At 39.1% G+C, this 15,443-nt stretch overlaps 1 protein-coding gene across 2 annotated transcripts in view; it reads right to left on the bottom strand.

The window, feature by feature from the left end:
* Positions 1-746: 746 nt before the first annotated feature.
* The window catches only part of MAP3K7 (mitogen-activated protein kinase kinase kinase 7), a 44,488-nt gene continuing 29,791 nt past the window's right edge, over positions 747-15,443 (bottom strand). Inside the window, exons 12-17 of one of the 2 annotated variants that reach the window (XM_072141943.1) lie at positions 14,867-14,947; positions 11,009-11,076; positions 8,215-8,323; positions 2,870-2,931; positions 2,614-2,729; positions 747-2,058 (exon numbers count right to left, since the gene is read on the bottom strand). In XM_072141943.1, coding sequence (XP_071998044.1) covers positions 1,878-2,058; positions 2,614-2,729; positions 2,870-2,931; positions 8,215-8,323; positions 11,009-11,076; positions 14,867-14,947 — 617 coding nt within the window. In that variant the 3' untranslated portion in view covers positions 747-1,877. The remainder of the gene's footprint in view (positions 2,059-2,613; positions 2,730-2,869; positions 2,932-8,214; positions 8,324-11,008; positions 11,077-14,866; positions 14,948-15,443) is intronic. The other variant, XM_072141945.1, reaches the window with a different exon arrangement.

Raw genomic sequence — 15,443 nt, 5'->3', positions numbered from 1 at the left:
AAAAAGTAGCAATTCCTGAACCGGGTGCACCCTGCACACTTCACAGGCAAACTGCAGTTTGCACTGTTTTTGATAAATGTGGGAAACTATGTTTTGGAGATGTTTCGCTGCTAAGGGCACAGGATTACTTCACCGCATCAATGGGAGAATGGATGGAGCCATGTATTGTAAAAATCCTGTGTGACAACCCTTCCCTCAGCCAGGACATTGAAAATGGGTTGTGGCCGGGTCCTCCATCAAGACAATGACCGAAAACATACAGCCAAGGCAACAAATGAGTGGCTCAAAAAGCAGCACATAAAAAGTCATGGAGTGGCCTAGCCAGACCTTAATCCCATAGAAAACTTACTAGTTGAAGATGCCAAGCTTCAGCCTCAAAATCTTAGTGATTTAGAGATGAACTGCAATGAGGAGTGGAGCAAAATTCCTCCTTCCTCCTCATCAACTACAAGAAATGTCTGACTGCTGTGTTTACCAACAAGGGTTTTGCCACCAAGTATTAAGTCTGGTTTGCGCTCAGTAAAATGCAAAGAAAATCACAGAAATTACATAATGTGATTTTCTGGATTTTATTATTGATGTATGTTTAAAAGAACCTACCCCTAACTTATAGACTGTTCATGTCTTTGTCAGTGGGCAACCTTACATAATCAGCCAGGGATCAAATAATTATTTCCTTCACTGTATATGTAAAGTAGGGGAAAAAAAGTATTTGACCCCAAGTCTTCCTACATACAAAAGAATGGTGAGGTCTGTCATTTTTATTTAAGGTACACTTCAACTGAGAGACAGAATCTAAAAAAAAAAAAATCCAGAAAATCACATTGTGATTTTTTAAATGATTAGCATTGCATGTAATAAATATTTGATACCATAAAAAAAACAGAAGGTAATATTTGATACAGAAACAAAATACAGGTCAGATGCTTCCTGTATTTCTTGATCAAGTTTGCATTTTGGCCTCCATCTCTTTCGGTTTTAGAGGCAGTCTTTGAGTTTCAGCACCTTCCAAAGATTTCTGATTGTGTTCAGGTCTGGAGACTGGTTGGACCACGAGTTGACGTGAGCTTTCAAGTCATTGTCAAGTCATGGAATACCCAACTACGACCCATCTTCAATGCTTTTACTGAGAGAAGGCGTGTTTTTTTGTCCAAAATCTTGTGATACGTGGCTCTATCTTTCCTTCAGTACGGTGCAGTCGCCTTGCCTCCTTTGCAGAAAACCCCCTCTTTCTTAAAAAGAAATAGGCCATAGATAACAAATATAAGAAGATTACCACAATCATTCCCATCTTGTTGGATCATGACCATCTTAATAGCATGATGTTCTTTTACCTTTTCCAGGTTGCTGGGAAACCTTGAAAAGTCATTCTCATTCAATGTGTATGCAGCTTTTTTCTTAAACAAACCTGGTTTTATTTCATTGTTCATCAACCCCACATTGCTCTTCTCTGCACACCAATAGTAAAACATAAATTACTGAACTACAGGAATACAATGAGACTTATGTGAAACGGCCTGAAAGGGTCAACGGGTGGAATTGAAAATCGTATTAGCCAGCAGACTAAAATGCATTTTGTTACCAAAAAATAAATCTTTGAAAAGCAGGATCTTTGTCATTCTTTAAGAAGCAAAGTTCAGCATTACATATAAAAGATTAATCAAACTATTCATATATATAACGTATTAGGACCTTCCACAGGCATGAAACATGCATACACCAATAGTTCACATCAATCCCTTAATGGCTGTATTTTATGCAGCAGCTTTATGTGCTGATCCAATGAATATATCCATTTCATGCTGAAAGTAAAGGAAAGTTTGTAAAATTGTCTTTAATTGCACATTAGCGAGAGGTCATCTGGTAACGGATCTAAATCAGGACGTTCCTTGCCGTTTCTGTTGCTGGCTTCTTATGACATCCAGCTGTTTTTTACATTGCTGATAGTACGTTGAAAGACTTTTGTTTTCATCTAAAAGCTTTTTATGCTCCTGTACCAGACGAGATGTATTTTGTTGGTCTTTTTCATCCTGGTCAAGCTCTGCAATCAGTTCTTGCCTACAAAAATAAAATAAATAAAAATGATACATTTTGTATACGACTCCAATGACAATACAAAAAATTAAGCATCAGCTCACCAATTGTTTTCTACCTAGAGTGAACACAAAAATGAGCATAACTAAAAGGCATCCCCAAATTTAACAGGAAATAGGGGAATAGATATTTATAGCTATTAAAACTTCCAATCAAATGGAGGAGGTGTTAATATCACTAAAAGTGGTCGTCATCCAAAGATTGTTCATCACTAATAGGGACATTAACCTCATAATGATTGGTATGAGGATGGAGGGGGGACTCGCATGTCCGCTGTCACCTTCACCTACTGTTTGATCACTTGTTTGACTGGAGCTAGGATGTACAATTAAAGGTGGAAGTGACAGATTTTGACACTACCCTGCAATTCTACCACATTTACATTCTCATCTGCTAGTGGTCAGACAATTTACTTACCTTGTCACAATTCTGGAATCTACACAATATCATATGAAAGAAATCTGGCACTCACACCACTATATGCCTTTCCCTTTCTGGAAACCAGACACATGCACTTACTTGCGCTGTAGTAATAATGCAATCTCTGTTTGAACTTTCATATATTCCTGTGCCATTTTGCAGTGCTGCTCAAACACAGCCATAGATTCTTTGGAGTTTGGACATGGCGCCAGAGGCTAAAAGTAAAAAGAGGGATTGAATTTCAATTGGCATTAAAGATCAGATCAGAAATTTCAGAATATGTACTTATATAATCTGTGTGTATAAAGATACACGTGTTTTAGATGATATATAAACCAAGAAGTAATATACAAACTTGTAACTGATGATCCAGGGTAAGGTATGCCATTGGTATGGAGTTATCGGAACCATTGGTATCTGAAACACAAAAGTGAATCATATGGTTTACTTAATCATTTACTTAAATCAAAATACCAATAATTCAGAGGAGCTGCAGTGTAATGCCAACTGTTGCAGCATAGACTTCAGTTACACCTTTACAAGTGTATGGTGATCTAAAACATGGTGTAATTATCCAGCAATACTTTTATATCTATATCCCTCCAATGTAAGAGCATCAGGTAAAGTTTTTAATTTTCCACCATTTTAAATTACCATCATCAATTTCCCTTCTCCACTAGCCAGTCAAATTATTTAGCAAGGTAGATCATTCCAAAAAGGGGGTCAATGGATAGACGCGCTACATCCAAATAGGGGTAATAAGGGTTTTTTAATTAGTATTATGACAACGCGTTTCGACACTGTAAAGGTGTCTTCATCAGGTCTAAAGACTGTATAGGTAGGTTACAAAAAGACAAAAGCTCCTTCTCCTTTGAAGACAACATCTACCACCAGATCAAAGGCTCCGCCATGGGCACGAGGTTCGCACCCTCCTACGTGAATCTGTACATGGGCAACTTCGAAAAAGAATACATCCTTGGCCCCAATCCCTTCCAGAATAACATCATTTTCTTCCGTCGCTACATAGATGACCTGTTCTTCATCTGGGAGGGCAACAAAAACACTGCCACTGAATTCATCGCCCATTTCAACAACAACAGGATGGGCCTGAGTTTCACCTATAACTATTCCACTACACAAATTGACTTCTTGGACCTCTCAATTCATATCAATAATACAGGGACCTTCTCCACCAGCACACATTTCAAATCCGTAGAGGTCAACAGTTACTTGGACTTCCGCAGCGCACACCACACTCCATGGCTCCGCAATATCCCGTATGGTCAATTCAAACAAATCAGAAAGAACTGCTTAGACACCACCACCTTCATCACTCAAGCCAAGGTCCTGAAACAAAACTTCAAAGACAAACTCTACCCGAAAAAAACTGGTTCAAGACGCTTTCACCAAAACACTATCCCTCACCCAGAACCAATGCCTCCAACCAAGTAAACCAACATCGCAACAATAAAAAAAAAACCCCACTCAACTTCATAACTACATACAATACCAGCCATAGCAACATAAAACAAATCATGACAAAACACTGGCCTATTCTACTAAGTGACCCTCACTTCAAACTTTCCCTGCCCAACCGACCATCCGTCACCTTCAGGAGAGCCAGAACCCTCCGCAACATACTTGCCCCCAGCAAACTTAAAACCACACACAGATCTCAACCATCCACTTTTCTAACCCTGAAGGGATCTTTCAAATGCGGCTCCACTAGATGCCTCTGTTGTGTAAACATCCAACATAGAAGAAAATCCTTCAGCTCAACTACTACCGGCGAGAATTTCGAGATTCTCTCCTTCCTCAACTGCCATTCATCTTTCACCATCTATCTTTTAGAATGCCCGCGCAACCTCCAATACATAGGCAGAACAACCCAAGAACTCCACATTAGAATGAACAACCATAGATCCAACATTACCAACGGCTTTCTCAAACACAGTGCCTCGAGCCATTTTGCACTAAAACATGATAAAGACTTCAGTAACATCAGGATCACCCCGATCGAACAAATACCCACCACTACCAACAACAGGTTCCAGAAACTACTCCAACGAGAGTCCTATTGGATTTACAAACTGGACACCCTTTCACCTGCAGGATTGAACGAGACATCATTTTAACTTCTACCCTCAACCCCCCGACTACAGTGGGAACCCACCCCATTTTCCGGGCGGCAGACCCTGCGACTTTGTACATCATTTGTATATTTTGGTACAGGCATATGGTCCATTTCTAATTTTATATTTATTTTATTTCGTATGTTTTATTCCATATGTTGACACACTATCTCTGCATGCTATGTCGTTAGCCCACACACGATCCATTTCATGATCATCCAACCAATTAATTTATTATTTTTTACTTCATTCATTTTATACTTCATTTTATATTTCATTTCACTCCATTTCATTCAATAAAAATAAAGATTCTTTTACTCCATCCATTCATTCTCTAATCCCTGATCAGATATGCATATTAAGCCACATCCTGCTCAATTTATCTTGCCATCCCATTGCCACCAACCCCCAACATACACACCAATACCCAAACGGTCCGTCCGTTCCATTGGATTTTGCCGTCCCATTCTATCCCACTACCACAAATCATAACCCTAATATTCCAATACTACACCATACCACCACCTATCCTGCTCTTTCTACCATTCTCCCATTTATTTTTCCCCCTCTTCCAATCCCCCTTGCATCCATCCCTCCAACCACATTAAATTCATTTACACATTTATATCATCATTTATTCTCCATCTCTTCCCTCTCCCCTCTACATAATGAACCTGTCATGTACCCACGTTTTTAATGCATCATCCTGCTTTATCCACCTAGCAATATTATGTCACAGCATCTCCCATGTACTGTTGTTGAGGCCAGTGCCTGTGCACTGCCTCCTACACATCCTACTGTCAATAAATACCGCGTGTCTCCCTGGCGCGCGCTCTGTCCTCCCGCACCTATGTCAGCATGCAACTCTTCATCTCACACGCGCCTCTACCCTCCCGAGCCTGGGTTACCACACAGCGCTCCCGATCTGCGGCACCTGGACGTCACAGTAAGTTACCCCCCGTTCCTACATGCTACTTCGTCCCTCTCATCATCCCCTTTACATTCCTAGATCTTTTCTATTTTTATTTTCCCCAGGCTGGACAATAGGCAGCATAGCTCTGCCACTTACCCAGAGCCCCCCCCCCCCTCCCCTGCAGGTAATCCCCAATTACATAATATGACAATATAGATTATACCATAGCACCTCCCCATTAACAATCTCTCTATATACAGTCTATTCAATCATGCAATTTATTTACTTAAATAATTTAAAGAATCAATGAGATTACATGATTATCTACCTATCTATTCACTTTGTCATCCATCTATTTGTGCCCTCAGTCCTACTCATATATGTTTATTCATTTTATTTATTTATTATATTACAACTATATCTATGTATACATTTGTGCACTCTGTAAATACTATGCATCCTATAATAATAAGCAACACGCAGAAGAGAGTAACGGCACTCACCCACTTGTTAGAAAAGTGTAATGTCCTTTATTCAGGTGAAGAAGCGTAAAATCACATGCAGGGAGAAGCAAGCCTTGGCAACGGGGCCGTTTCACGCTCAGTGCCGCTTTCTCAATAATGTTATTATTTTGTAAATACTATGCATCATATATTATATTTTTAGATTATATTCCTTATATTTTAGTCATTTTATTTAATCTATCCATACTAATCATACTAACCAAGCCATTCATACTAATTTTGTTATGTTATGCTTTTGTCTTTTGTTTTAGTCTTCGTAACCTACCTATACAGTCTTTAGACCTGATGAAGACACCGTTACAGTGTCGAAACGCGTTGTCATAATACTAATTAAAAAAACCCTTCTTACCCCTATTTGGATGTAGCGCGTCTATCCATTGACCCGTTTTTTTTCTTTCCCTGACCTCCATATCTCATCTGGACCACGGTTCAGCTCCGGGGCCTGACGCTGCAACTCCACCCCAATACTTTCAAAAAGACACCCTTTCCCTACCTGTGCACACACTCTTTTGGCACCTGGCTCAAGATAATCCCCTAACTTTTACCCTAAATTCACGTTGAACTCCAAAGGATATAAAAGGTGGGAGGGTTTCAAACAATTACCATATTTTTAGGACCAAGATGCAAAAAGGCGCCTGCGTCTTATAGTCCAAAGGTCAGGAGGATCCAGCACTGCCAGACCCTCCTGACTACTGTAATAGAGATCGGGTGAAGTGCTGATAAAGCATTTCAGACGATTTCCATGAGAGAAGTGCCTCTGCACTTTTCTCTCCTTACCTTCCCGACTTGTAAGTCATCGAATAAGCAATCGGGTCACGCGACTCAAGTCACATGACCTTGAAGCAGGTCTAGTTCTTTGCTCTGCAGCTACAGATCAAGTAGCTGGTAGGGTGCAGGAGAAGTTGAGGCCAGTGTTTGAAGGGGATTTAAAAAAAGGAAAAAAAAGGAGTAAGTGGAGTTCTTAAGTAGGGGACCGCCTGTATAGCAACAACTCTCAAACCCCTATATTTAATAAGACACGACTTGCATAAGACCCCTAGTTACAAACTGACCTCTGGATGTTGGTAATTTAATGTACTTTTGCCTTGGGCTACAATAAACAGCTGTAAGGGTTCCTCTAAGGCTATATTCACACTGCCGTTGCCCGCCTGTACCGTACCATAGCGGGCAACGGCAGTGTACGGGGAGAGGAGGAGGAGGTGAGCGTAGCTCACCCTCAACCCTCTCCATAGCAACCTATGGCGCACGGCGCCGTATTACGGGAAAAGATAGGACAGGTCCTATCTTTTTCCCGGGTACCGCTCCCGTAGGGTGCCGTGCGCCCATTGCTGCCTATGGGGGACGTATATCGGCCGTATAGGAGTCCCCCATACGTTAGTGTGAATGTAGCCTAACAGTTATCGAAGCCGTCTGCAATTAAGCTTTATTGTTAATTCTGGTTCTTATGACAATCCAACCGTTTTAAAATCCAATAGTTACAGAGACCAGAAAAAATTTGTCTGGGGCTAGAATTATAAAATATACAGTTCCGACTTGCATACAAATTCAACTTAAGAACAAACCTACAGAACATATCTTGTATGTAACCCGGGGACTACCTGTACATGTGTGTGCGTTTGATTGGGTAGGTGTGGGGTAAACTAAGGGTATGTGGAGCTGAGGGTATGTAGAGGGTATAGTAATTATAAGTGGATGAGAGCTAATAGTATGTGTGGGGTATTAATAAAACTTGAATTCTTTGGACCATAAAACTCTGTGTGCTTTTGGTTTTGATAGTATGTGTGGGGGTAGGGAGTTTTAATGTAGCAGAGATGTGAGCACACAAAGCTTTGCAGATATAACAGAGCCATCTGTGTGCATGATACAGAGAAGTTTGTGTGGGAACTATTGCAGAGGTGTATGTGATAAATCAGAAAATTTAAATTGGTGGGACATATGATTATTTAATTGATGTCTAAATCTGGGGTGCCTAATAGTCCAAAAAATACGGTACTCCAATGTAATTTCTAATTTCAGAGATTTCTCATTTTGAACTGTAATTTCTAACAACATTAGTGAATATTCTGTTCGGTTTATTCCCTTAGATAAATAGTTAAAGAAAATACAATTCAAATTATGGCTTTGTTTTTACCTGAATCATCAGGGACCCATGGGATACCACGTGATGGCTTATCGGTTGGTCCTGAGGTAGTAATCATCCTCACACTAGGACTTGAGGATCTGCTGCTACTTCTACTTTCCTGAAAGGTTTTACGAAATAAAGGAACATAGTCACCAAACTAAAAAAAAATTTTTCTTTCCATTAAGACTTGCATTTTATATCTTCACCTGTTGTATGCAGGAATCATATTGGGCTATTCAGGCATTTATGTTTGGTGCCAAAAACTGAAATTCACTGCTGGAAGAAGCTACAGTGCTATATAAAAGTGGCCTTAATTGGCAGTCTCTGTAAGGAGGACTCTTACTTCCCGACAGTGCTATATACACACAATGGTGATCAAAACTATCAGAGCACTTGATCATTTTCAGAAATACAGTAATCTCCATTAATCCACATTTGAATGATTTTTTGTAAGGGGTACAACATGCCACTAGGTTAATGTTTTACAAAATAACCTTTTTTTCCCCTAAAAAATAGGCGATGATCCTTAGTTTGAGGGAAACATACAGTAGTTATTATGGTTACAGTGGGGTATGGGAAATGTAAAATTATATACTGTACATACTCGGGTATAGGCCAATTCACCCAATTTTACACCCCAAAACTGGTAAAACATTGACTCGAGTATAAGCCTCCCCCACTAATAAAACGCTCCAATGCTGCTTCGCCCAATAACAAATTGCCCAAATGCAGTTTCTCCCAGGAATAAAATGCCCCATAACAAAAAAACAAAACAAAAAACACCTTATATATACTTACCCTCCGCCGCTCATCTTTACTCATTCTTTATAATGCAGGGACTCCCATCCACAGCATAGTGGTCAAGATGCAGCCCAATTCCATGGGCTTCACATCTTCGCGTGCATTAGCAAGAAACAGTGGGGAAAAGAGGAGCTGCGTGGAGCCCCGGTGGGAAAGCATACAAGTTTATTTTTTTTCATACATTAGTGTATGAGGGTCAGTGTAAATTGGCTTTTTCAGCACAAAAATTGACATATGAGATAGGATTGAAACTTCTCACATCTTTGCATAAAGAGTCTGGATTTTTATCTGAAATTTTCAAACAAAGGAATTGTTTTAATCTTATACTAAATTTGCTTCTAATGACTATTGAAAAATTGCATGAGGTGGTTGTATGCATTAAAGGAAACCTACCACTTCTGAAGGTAGGTATGAGATACAAACACCGGGCACCAGCTCAGGGTGAGCTGGTGCCGGTGCTTAGTCTCGTTAGTGTTAAAACCGCGGTATCGCGGTTTTAACACTTTTGAAACTTTCTAGCAGGCACTGCTTCGGCGCTTCGTGCACACGATCGTGCGCGCGCCTACATTGGAAACGCCACAGGCGTTGCGCGCGCACGGTCGCGCGCAGCGCCGAAGCAGTTTCTGCTAGAAAGTTTCAAAAGTGTTAAAACCGCGATACCGCGGTTTTAACACTAACGAGACTAAGCACCGGCACCAGCTCACCCTGAGCTGGTGCCCGGTGTTTGTATCTCATACCTACCTTCAGAAGTGGTAGGTTTCCTTTAATGATTTTCTATTTTTCTTAATTTCTATACCATGTAGGATGTGCTACCTAAAAAAAATACGGATAGCAGCCTTTTATGTTGAGCGATAATCTTTTTTTTCCCACATATTGTACTTGTGGATTGAAACTAATTGTTCCATGTAATTTTTTATACATTAAAAATGGAAACAGTTGCAGACGTTGAGGATCATAAGATATATAAACCTATGCTAGTGTGATAATTTTAGTTCCGGTTGTATTAAAGTTGCGTGATGGTGCCTAGGTCTATAAACTGCGGAGTGGAATTTTGCCAATTTGATATGTGCCCATTTTAAGAAAATATCGGTTAAGTGGGGTGTAGAAAGATTCTTTATTGGTTCGTCAAAAATGTAAAAATTGCTGTCTACTGAATGTGCAAAATGTCCATCAGATATGTTTACTGCCCTGGCACTGTGTTACATACACAAGTTGTGTATCCTTGAACTCAAAAGGAATTAATGTATTAAAACGCTGGTGCTTTTTCTCACTAACTTGCAGATTCTATGCTATCGTTTTACATAAACCCAAAACAAAGTGGGAAAAAAGCCATTTACATTTTTGTGGTATGTTTTATATTTAATGTCTATTTGTGAGGTATGCAATTTTTTTGCTTTGTATGGGGATTGTAAAGACAATGTGGCAATGTCTAAAGGTTTATAGCATAACTGCCACTTGAAAATAGAATTTCACTACCCAGGCAGGTAAGATGCAAAATTTGGATATCCTCTTGATCTGGTCATTCATGTACCAGTCACGAAAGGGTTAAAGTTCTGAAGACCTAGTAGCCTAACTCTTCATATGGTCCAAGAACAGGAATCGCTGCTCTCTATGGTTGCAGTATTTTGCATGAGTAGTTTTATTCTAAAACAAATAGTAATACACAATTCAATATTTGTAACTCATCTGTGTTTTGAACAGATTTTTGGTTTACAAAAAAGTACACACAATACAGTACTGTAAAAAAAATATTACAGAGGTCTAGGAAAGAGACAAACTAACAATTTCATACATCCTCTAGATTCAGTACCAAGTGTTATACTACCTAAAATCATTTCCCCCAAGCAAATACTATGGTTTCTACAAACCAAATAAACAACAACAACATGGAAAAGAGTTTAGATTTTTTTCTGTTACAGCAAAGCTTTGAAGATCTTTAGATATGCCAAGACTTTACTAGCAGTGTGGCAAGTAACAAATCCCCCAATCGGAGGCTCCTTACCTGATTAGATTCTGTTCCAACAATACTGAGGTCCTGAACAGATCTGCGCCTCGGCTGCCCATTTCCTGCTGAATATCAAGCAAGAATAAATTTATCAATCGCTGCTTCTATGAGTAACTGAAGGGACGACAAGTGTGGAAGCCTGGTATTTGTTCATAGGAAGAAAGGAAGGGGTCCACACAAAGAATGAGAGACAGCTGCAATATTTTAACTCGAGAAGCTCTGGCCAGCAGAAAGTATATACAAAGACAATGACCACTCCTATGACACAAATAGCAGTTCTTGTCCACCACCATCTTCTCCAACTTTTTTAATAAGCTTGCCTCCAACACCGATGACAGCATCTATTTCCAGGGCCTTACATAATACAATTTCTACAGCAGAAATGCTGACCCAATAAGTCAGCTGGGAACTTCAGCACCTTTATTATGCTTTCCAATGCCAATCTCACTGGATACATGACAAATGCAGCTCTCATTTCTTTTCTTTCATTCTCAGATCTCCAAAATAAAAGCCAGGAATTTATTCAGCGGCAAAAAAAAAAAAAAATTAAAAATTAAAAACAGCTCTCTGCAGCTTCCGCATTTAAATCCCCATGTTCCAGCTCTGCCATCAATATTTTACAGAGAACATTGCAATAACGCTCTTCTGCCCAACACATACCTGCTAGTAGATGGTTACCAAGGTCACTTACAATACATAATGTTTGTATTTGCCAAATAACAAAAGTGATGGGATAACCACAGGGAAACCCTGAGATGGCCTGAAGCAAAGCTGAGAAAATGCTTGACATCCCATGTTTGCCATATTAAATTACACCATTAGGGAACTGTTGCTTCAAGGTCTAAGCCACTATGCTAGCAGTTGTAAGCCACCACATTTGTCCCATATGACAAAAAGCAACGCCTAATAGAAAAACTAGACCTATGTAACCAAAATAAAGGAAAAAGTACAAATTACATGGAAAAAAACGTTTTCCCTTTCTCCACACCCAACATCTATTGACTACCTTAACTCCCTGTGATTTGCGCTGTTTTAGGTACTAGTTTAGACTACATTAAGAAATCAGCAGTATGATGAAAAGATGTAGAATACAAAAACAATTAAGCACTAATATCCACCACCACACCAGTGTGATAAAGCCCAAAAGTTTACAAACCATCATGCGGTAAAACAACTTTGTGGAGCAGGCCAACAAAGTGAGCTCGCTTTCTGTCAGAGTATGGATCACTAAACAGGTTGTGATCCCCAAAAACTAAACCTTAGATGGTTAAACCTGGCAAAGGATTATCTAAACCTCTAAAGTGAGCAAGTCAGTATGAAAAGGCAGTGAGATCTACAGGCAGCATGTTATAGAGCAAGAGAAGCTCAGCAGCTATGGAACACTGTTACATAGCCATGTAGGAATTCCAAGATTTATGTTCTTAATTCTTAATCAGTGGGTAGGAGACTTGATATTATCTCTGTATGCACACTTATGCAGGATGGAATGTTAACCAGCAATAAATACCACGCACTGGACTCCAAAAGACCAAAATGTGCAGACCTTTTCAGTAATCTTTTACCACAACTTATCATTCTGATCAATTCTCCAAGCATAATTTATGATAACATTTTTTATTTATGTTATTTCTATCTCTTGGCCATCAAAATATTGGCTTGTTGTGGCCAGTTTACATCAAATGCCTATCCATACTGTTCATCCTGTTTCCAACACCTGCATTGTGCAAATAGTATGTATGTGAGTACGTGTGTGCGTGCGTGATCTTTCTATCCATGGGATTCCTGGAATGCTGAAGTAAATTCATTTTACAATAGATTAATCTAACGTCCACCGTTCCATTTTACTAGCATGTAAGGATGTTGTCATTCTAGATAACTGCTGCAATTAAACCATCATGGCTACTACGTATTTAGCAAATACACCTCATTCTACAACAAGACGGCTGCTAAGATTAGCAAGGATTAAGTATGATGGCAGAAATATCTTTCATTCCTGCATCAATACAGCAGCACTTGTGCACATGCTGGAATGGCATAAGAAATGAGGTAATGGGATGGGGTAAAAGAAAAACATGACAACATGAAGAGCAGACCATGGAAGAGGAGGCGAGGACAATTCATTAGCAGTGTTAGTGGAGGGTGGTTATTTTAGAACCCGGCATGCATGTTATTTTATACACTCCTAAATTCCACTAATGGTAGAAGCTTAAAGAATCAACTTCAAATGCTTGTCACTCCAATTATGTTCCCGTCCTAAATGAAATAAAGTCATAACTACACTAATGTCTTTATGTTATTGCAAGGCAATTTAAAATTTTACATATGAATGTATCAGGGGGTGTAGATTACTCCATTTTTTTCATTTAGCTCTCGAAACTCTTTCTGGTAGTGGATTTCTATCTACAAGGAAGGGGTGTTCATAATGTGTCACTCGAAGAAAAACATCAATGATCAACACAAAACAACAAAATGTTTCCCATACTGCTTCAAGACCAATACTAAATAGGAAGGTACCCTTACTCCCACAACACAAGATATTCCAACCCATACACATTGGCAAAGTATGCATGTTTATGGGATAGGGATTAGGTGAAATGGCTATAAGCCATAAAGGGGAGACCAGTTTAGGGAATGTGGTGCAACTCTTCCTGTACTAACTACTGTCCTCGCAGACTAAGGAATTCGATTTACAGCCTCCTTTCATAAACATAGCAAATTGGCCTGTGGGTATCATGGTAACTGTTACAGCCATGACTGCCAAGGATCTCCTCCCCCAAGATCTGAAACGGGAGGAAAAAGTAGTACTGTATTTACAATATAATATATATATTATAGGGGCTGCTCACCCCTCCTCTCTCCATAGAAAATACAGCCATACAGCCGTTCTTACAGCCATGGCTCGGGATAGTGAGCAATCTTAGTACTTACTATACTCAGTCCGAGTGGCATAGCGGTCTATGGGGGACGTATATATCTGGCCGCAAATTTGGAGCTGGAAATACGTTGCTCGATGGCACTGTGAATAGGGCCATAGACAAATAAGACTCTTGTGCAGTTTACTGTTCCCTTTTCTATTGTACATGCTAATAAAGCATTACTCACACAGTACAACAGTCACTTTTGTACAAAATGGAAACAGATTTGCTTATCAGTAAGATTTATTATACTATTTCTGTGAACACTTCTTGATAATGATAACAAAATGTTCTAAAAAAAAAAAAAAAAAAAAAAAAAAAAAAGGATTCCGGTCACTAGAGTTAAACTGCTGAGGTTTAGCAGTCTATAAAAAAGGCCCTGATCATTTTCTGGTAATTTGTACCATTATAAAATTCTTTTTAAAAACAAATGGCAAAAAAAGTTTCAAAAGGCTAATCCCCAGTAGTATGGCAACATATCTATAATGCCCTATTATGTAATGATATGTGCAGGAAAACACACAAGATGGCTGTGTGTGCTACTGGTTTGCCATAGCAACCCATGAATGGCCCTGGACAATAAAAATTAATACAATCATTGGAGAAGATTTATCAGAAGTGTAGGAGAACAAAAAAAAAAATCCAAAGATGAGATTTGATTGGTTGTAATAAGCAACAAGAACAGTTGCACTCAGGATGGTGGTTAATAAAATAAATAAGGGTACTAGGGCCTAATATAGTGGACAATTGTTTTTAAGTAAAAAGCAACAAAGTAAAAAGCAAAGATTTCTATTAATCTGTAGTCTATTAGTTGCGGGCATAGATTGAATTCTGTGAAATGGAGTTGTTAAAAATTGACAAACAAATTGGAGCAAGAAGCATTCATCTGATTTGACCTTATTGAATTTAACCCCACAAAGTAATCCTTAGCCTGTAGTACCTGTTATGATGATCTCAGGGACATCCAGAATATTGCCAAATGAAGCAGTTTTACGGTGGCCTCGTTTAGGCTTGGTATAGGCTGCAAAAACACATACACAATACACATGCAAACGACTAAAAGTGGTACAGGGCACAATTCACAAAGCATGAAAGTGTATAGCACAATGTTACACAATGGAACTGCATGCAGAAAAACAACCATACATGCTAGGTACATGTGAAATGAACAGGCAAGCGAAAAATAAACATGCAAAAACAAAGACTATGACAACGGTAATCAAGTGTAGCTAAAGGCGAGAAGAGTTTTCCAAACCACTTACTGTCTACTTGGAAGGGTTAACTGGTTACCAACTACTGTAAATGCATGCTATTATTTAACAGTGTAGGTTTACGAGTGGACTGCCTTTATAACTATATCAATCCTCCTAAAGACGCTATGATAAGGAAGAAATATTTGCTTTGGTAGAAATGGGTATTAAAGTTCCAGTAATGACTGTTCATGTTCAAGATGGACAAAGATGTATAACAACTTTTTTTTTTTTTTAATGATGGCACAGTAACTGAGAAGTTATGGA

This window comes from Engystomops pustulosus, chromosome 3 (assembly GCF_040894005.1).
Source record: "Engystomops pustulosus chromosome 3, aEngPut4.maternal, whole genome shotgun sequence".
NCBI classification, from domain to species: Eukaryota; Metazoa; Chordata; class Amphibia; order Anura; family Leptodactylidae; genus Engystomops; species Engystomops pustulosus.
Note: the sequence above shows the minus strand (reverse complement) of the source record. Positions and strands in the feature narration are given on the sequence as shown.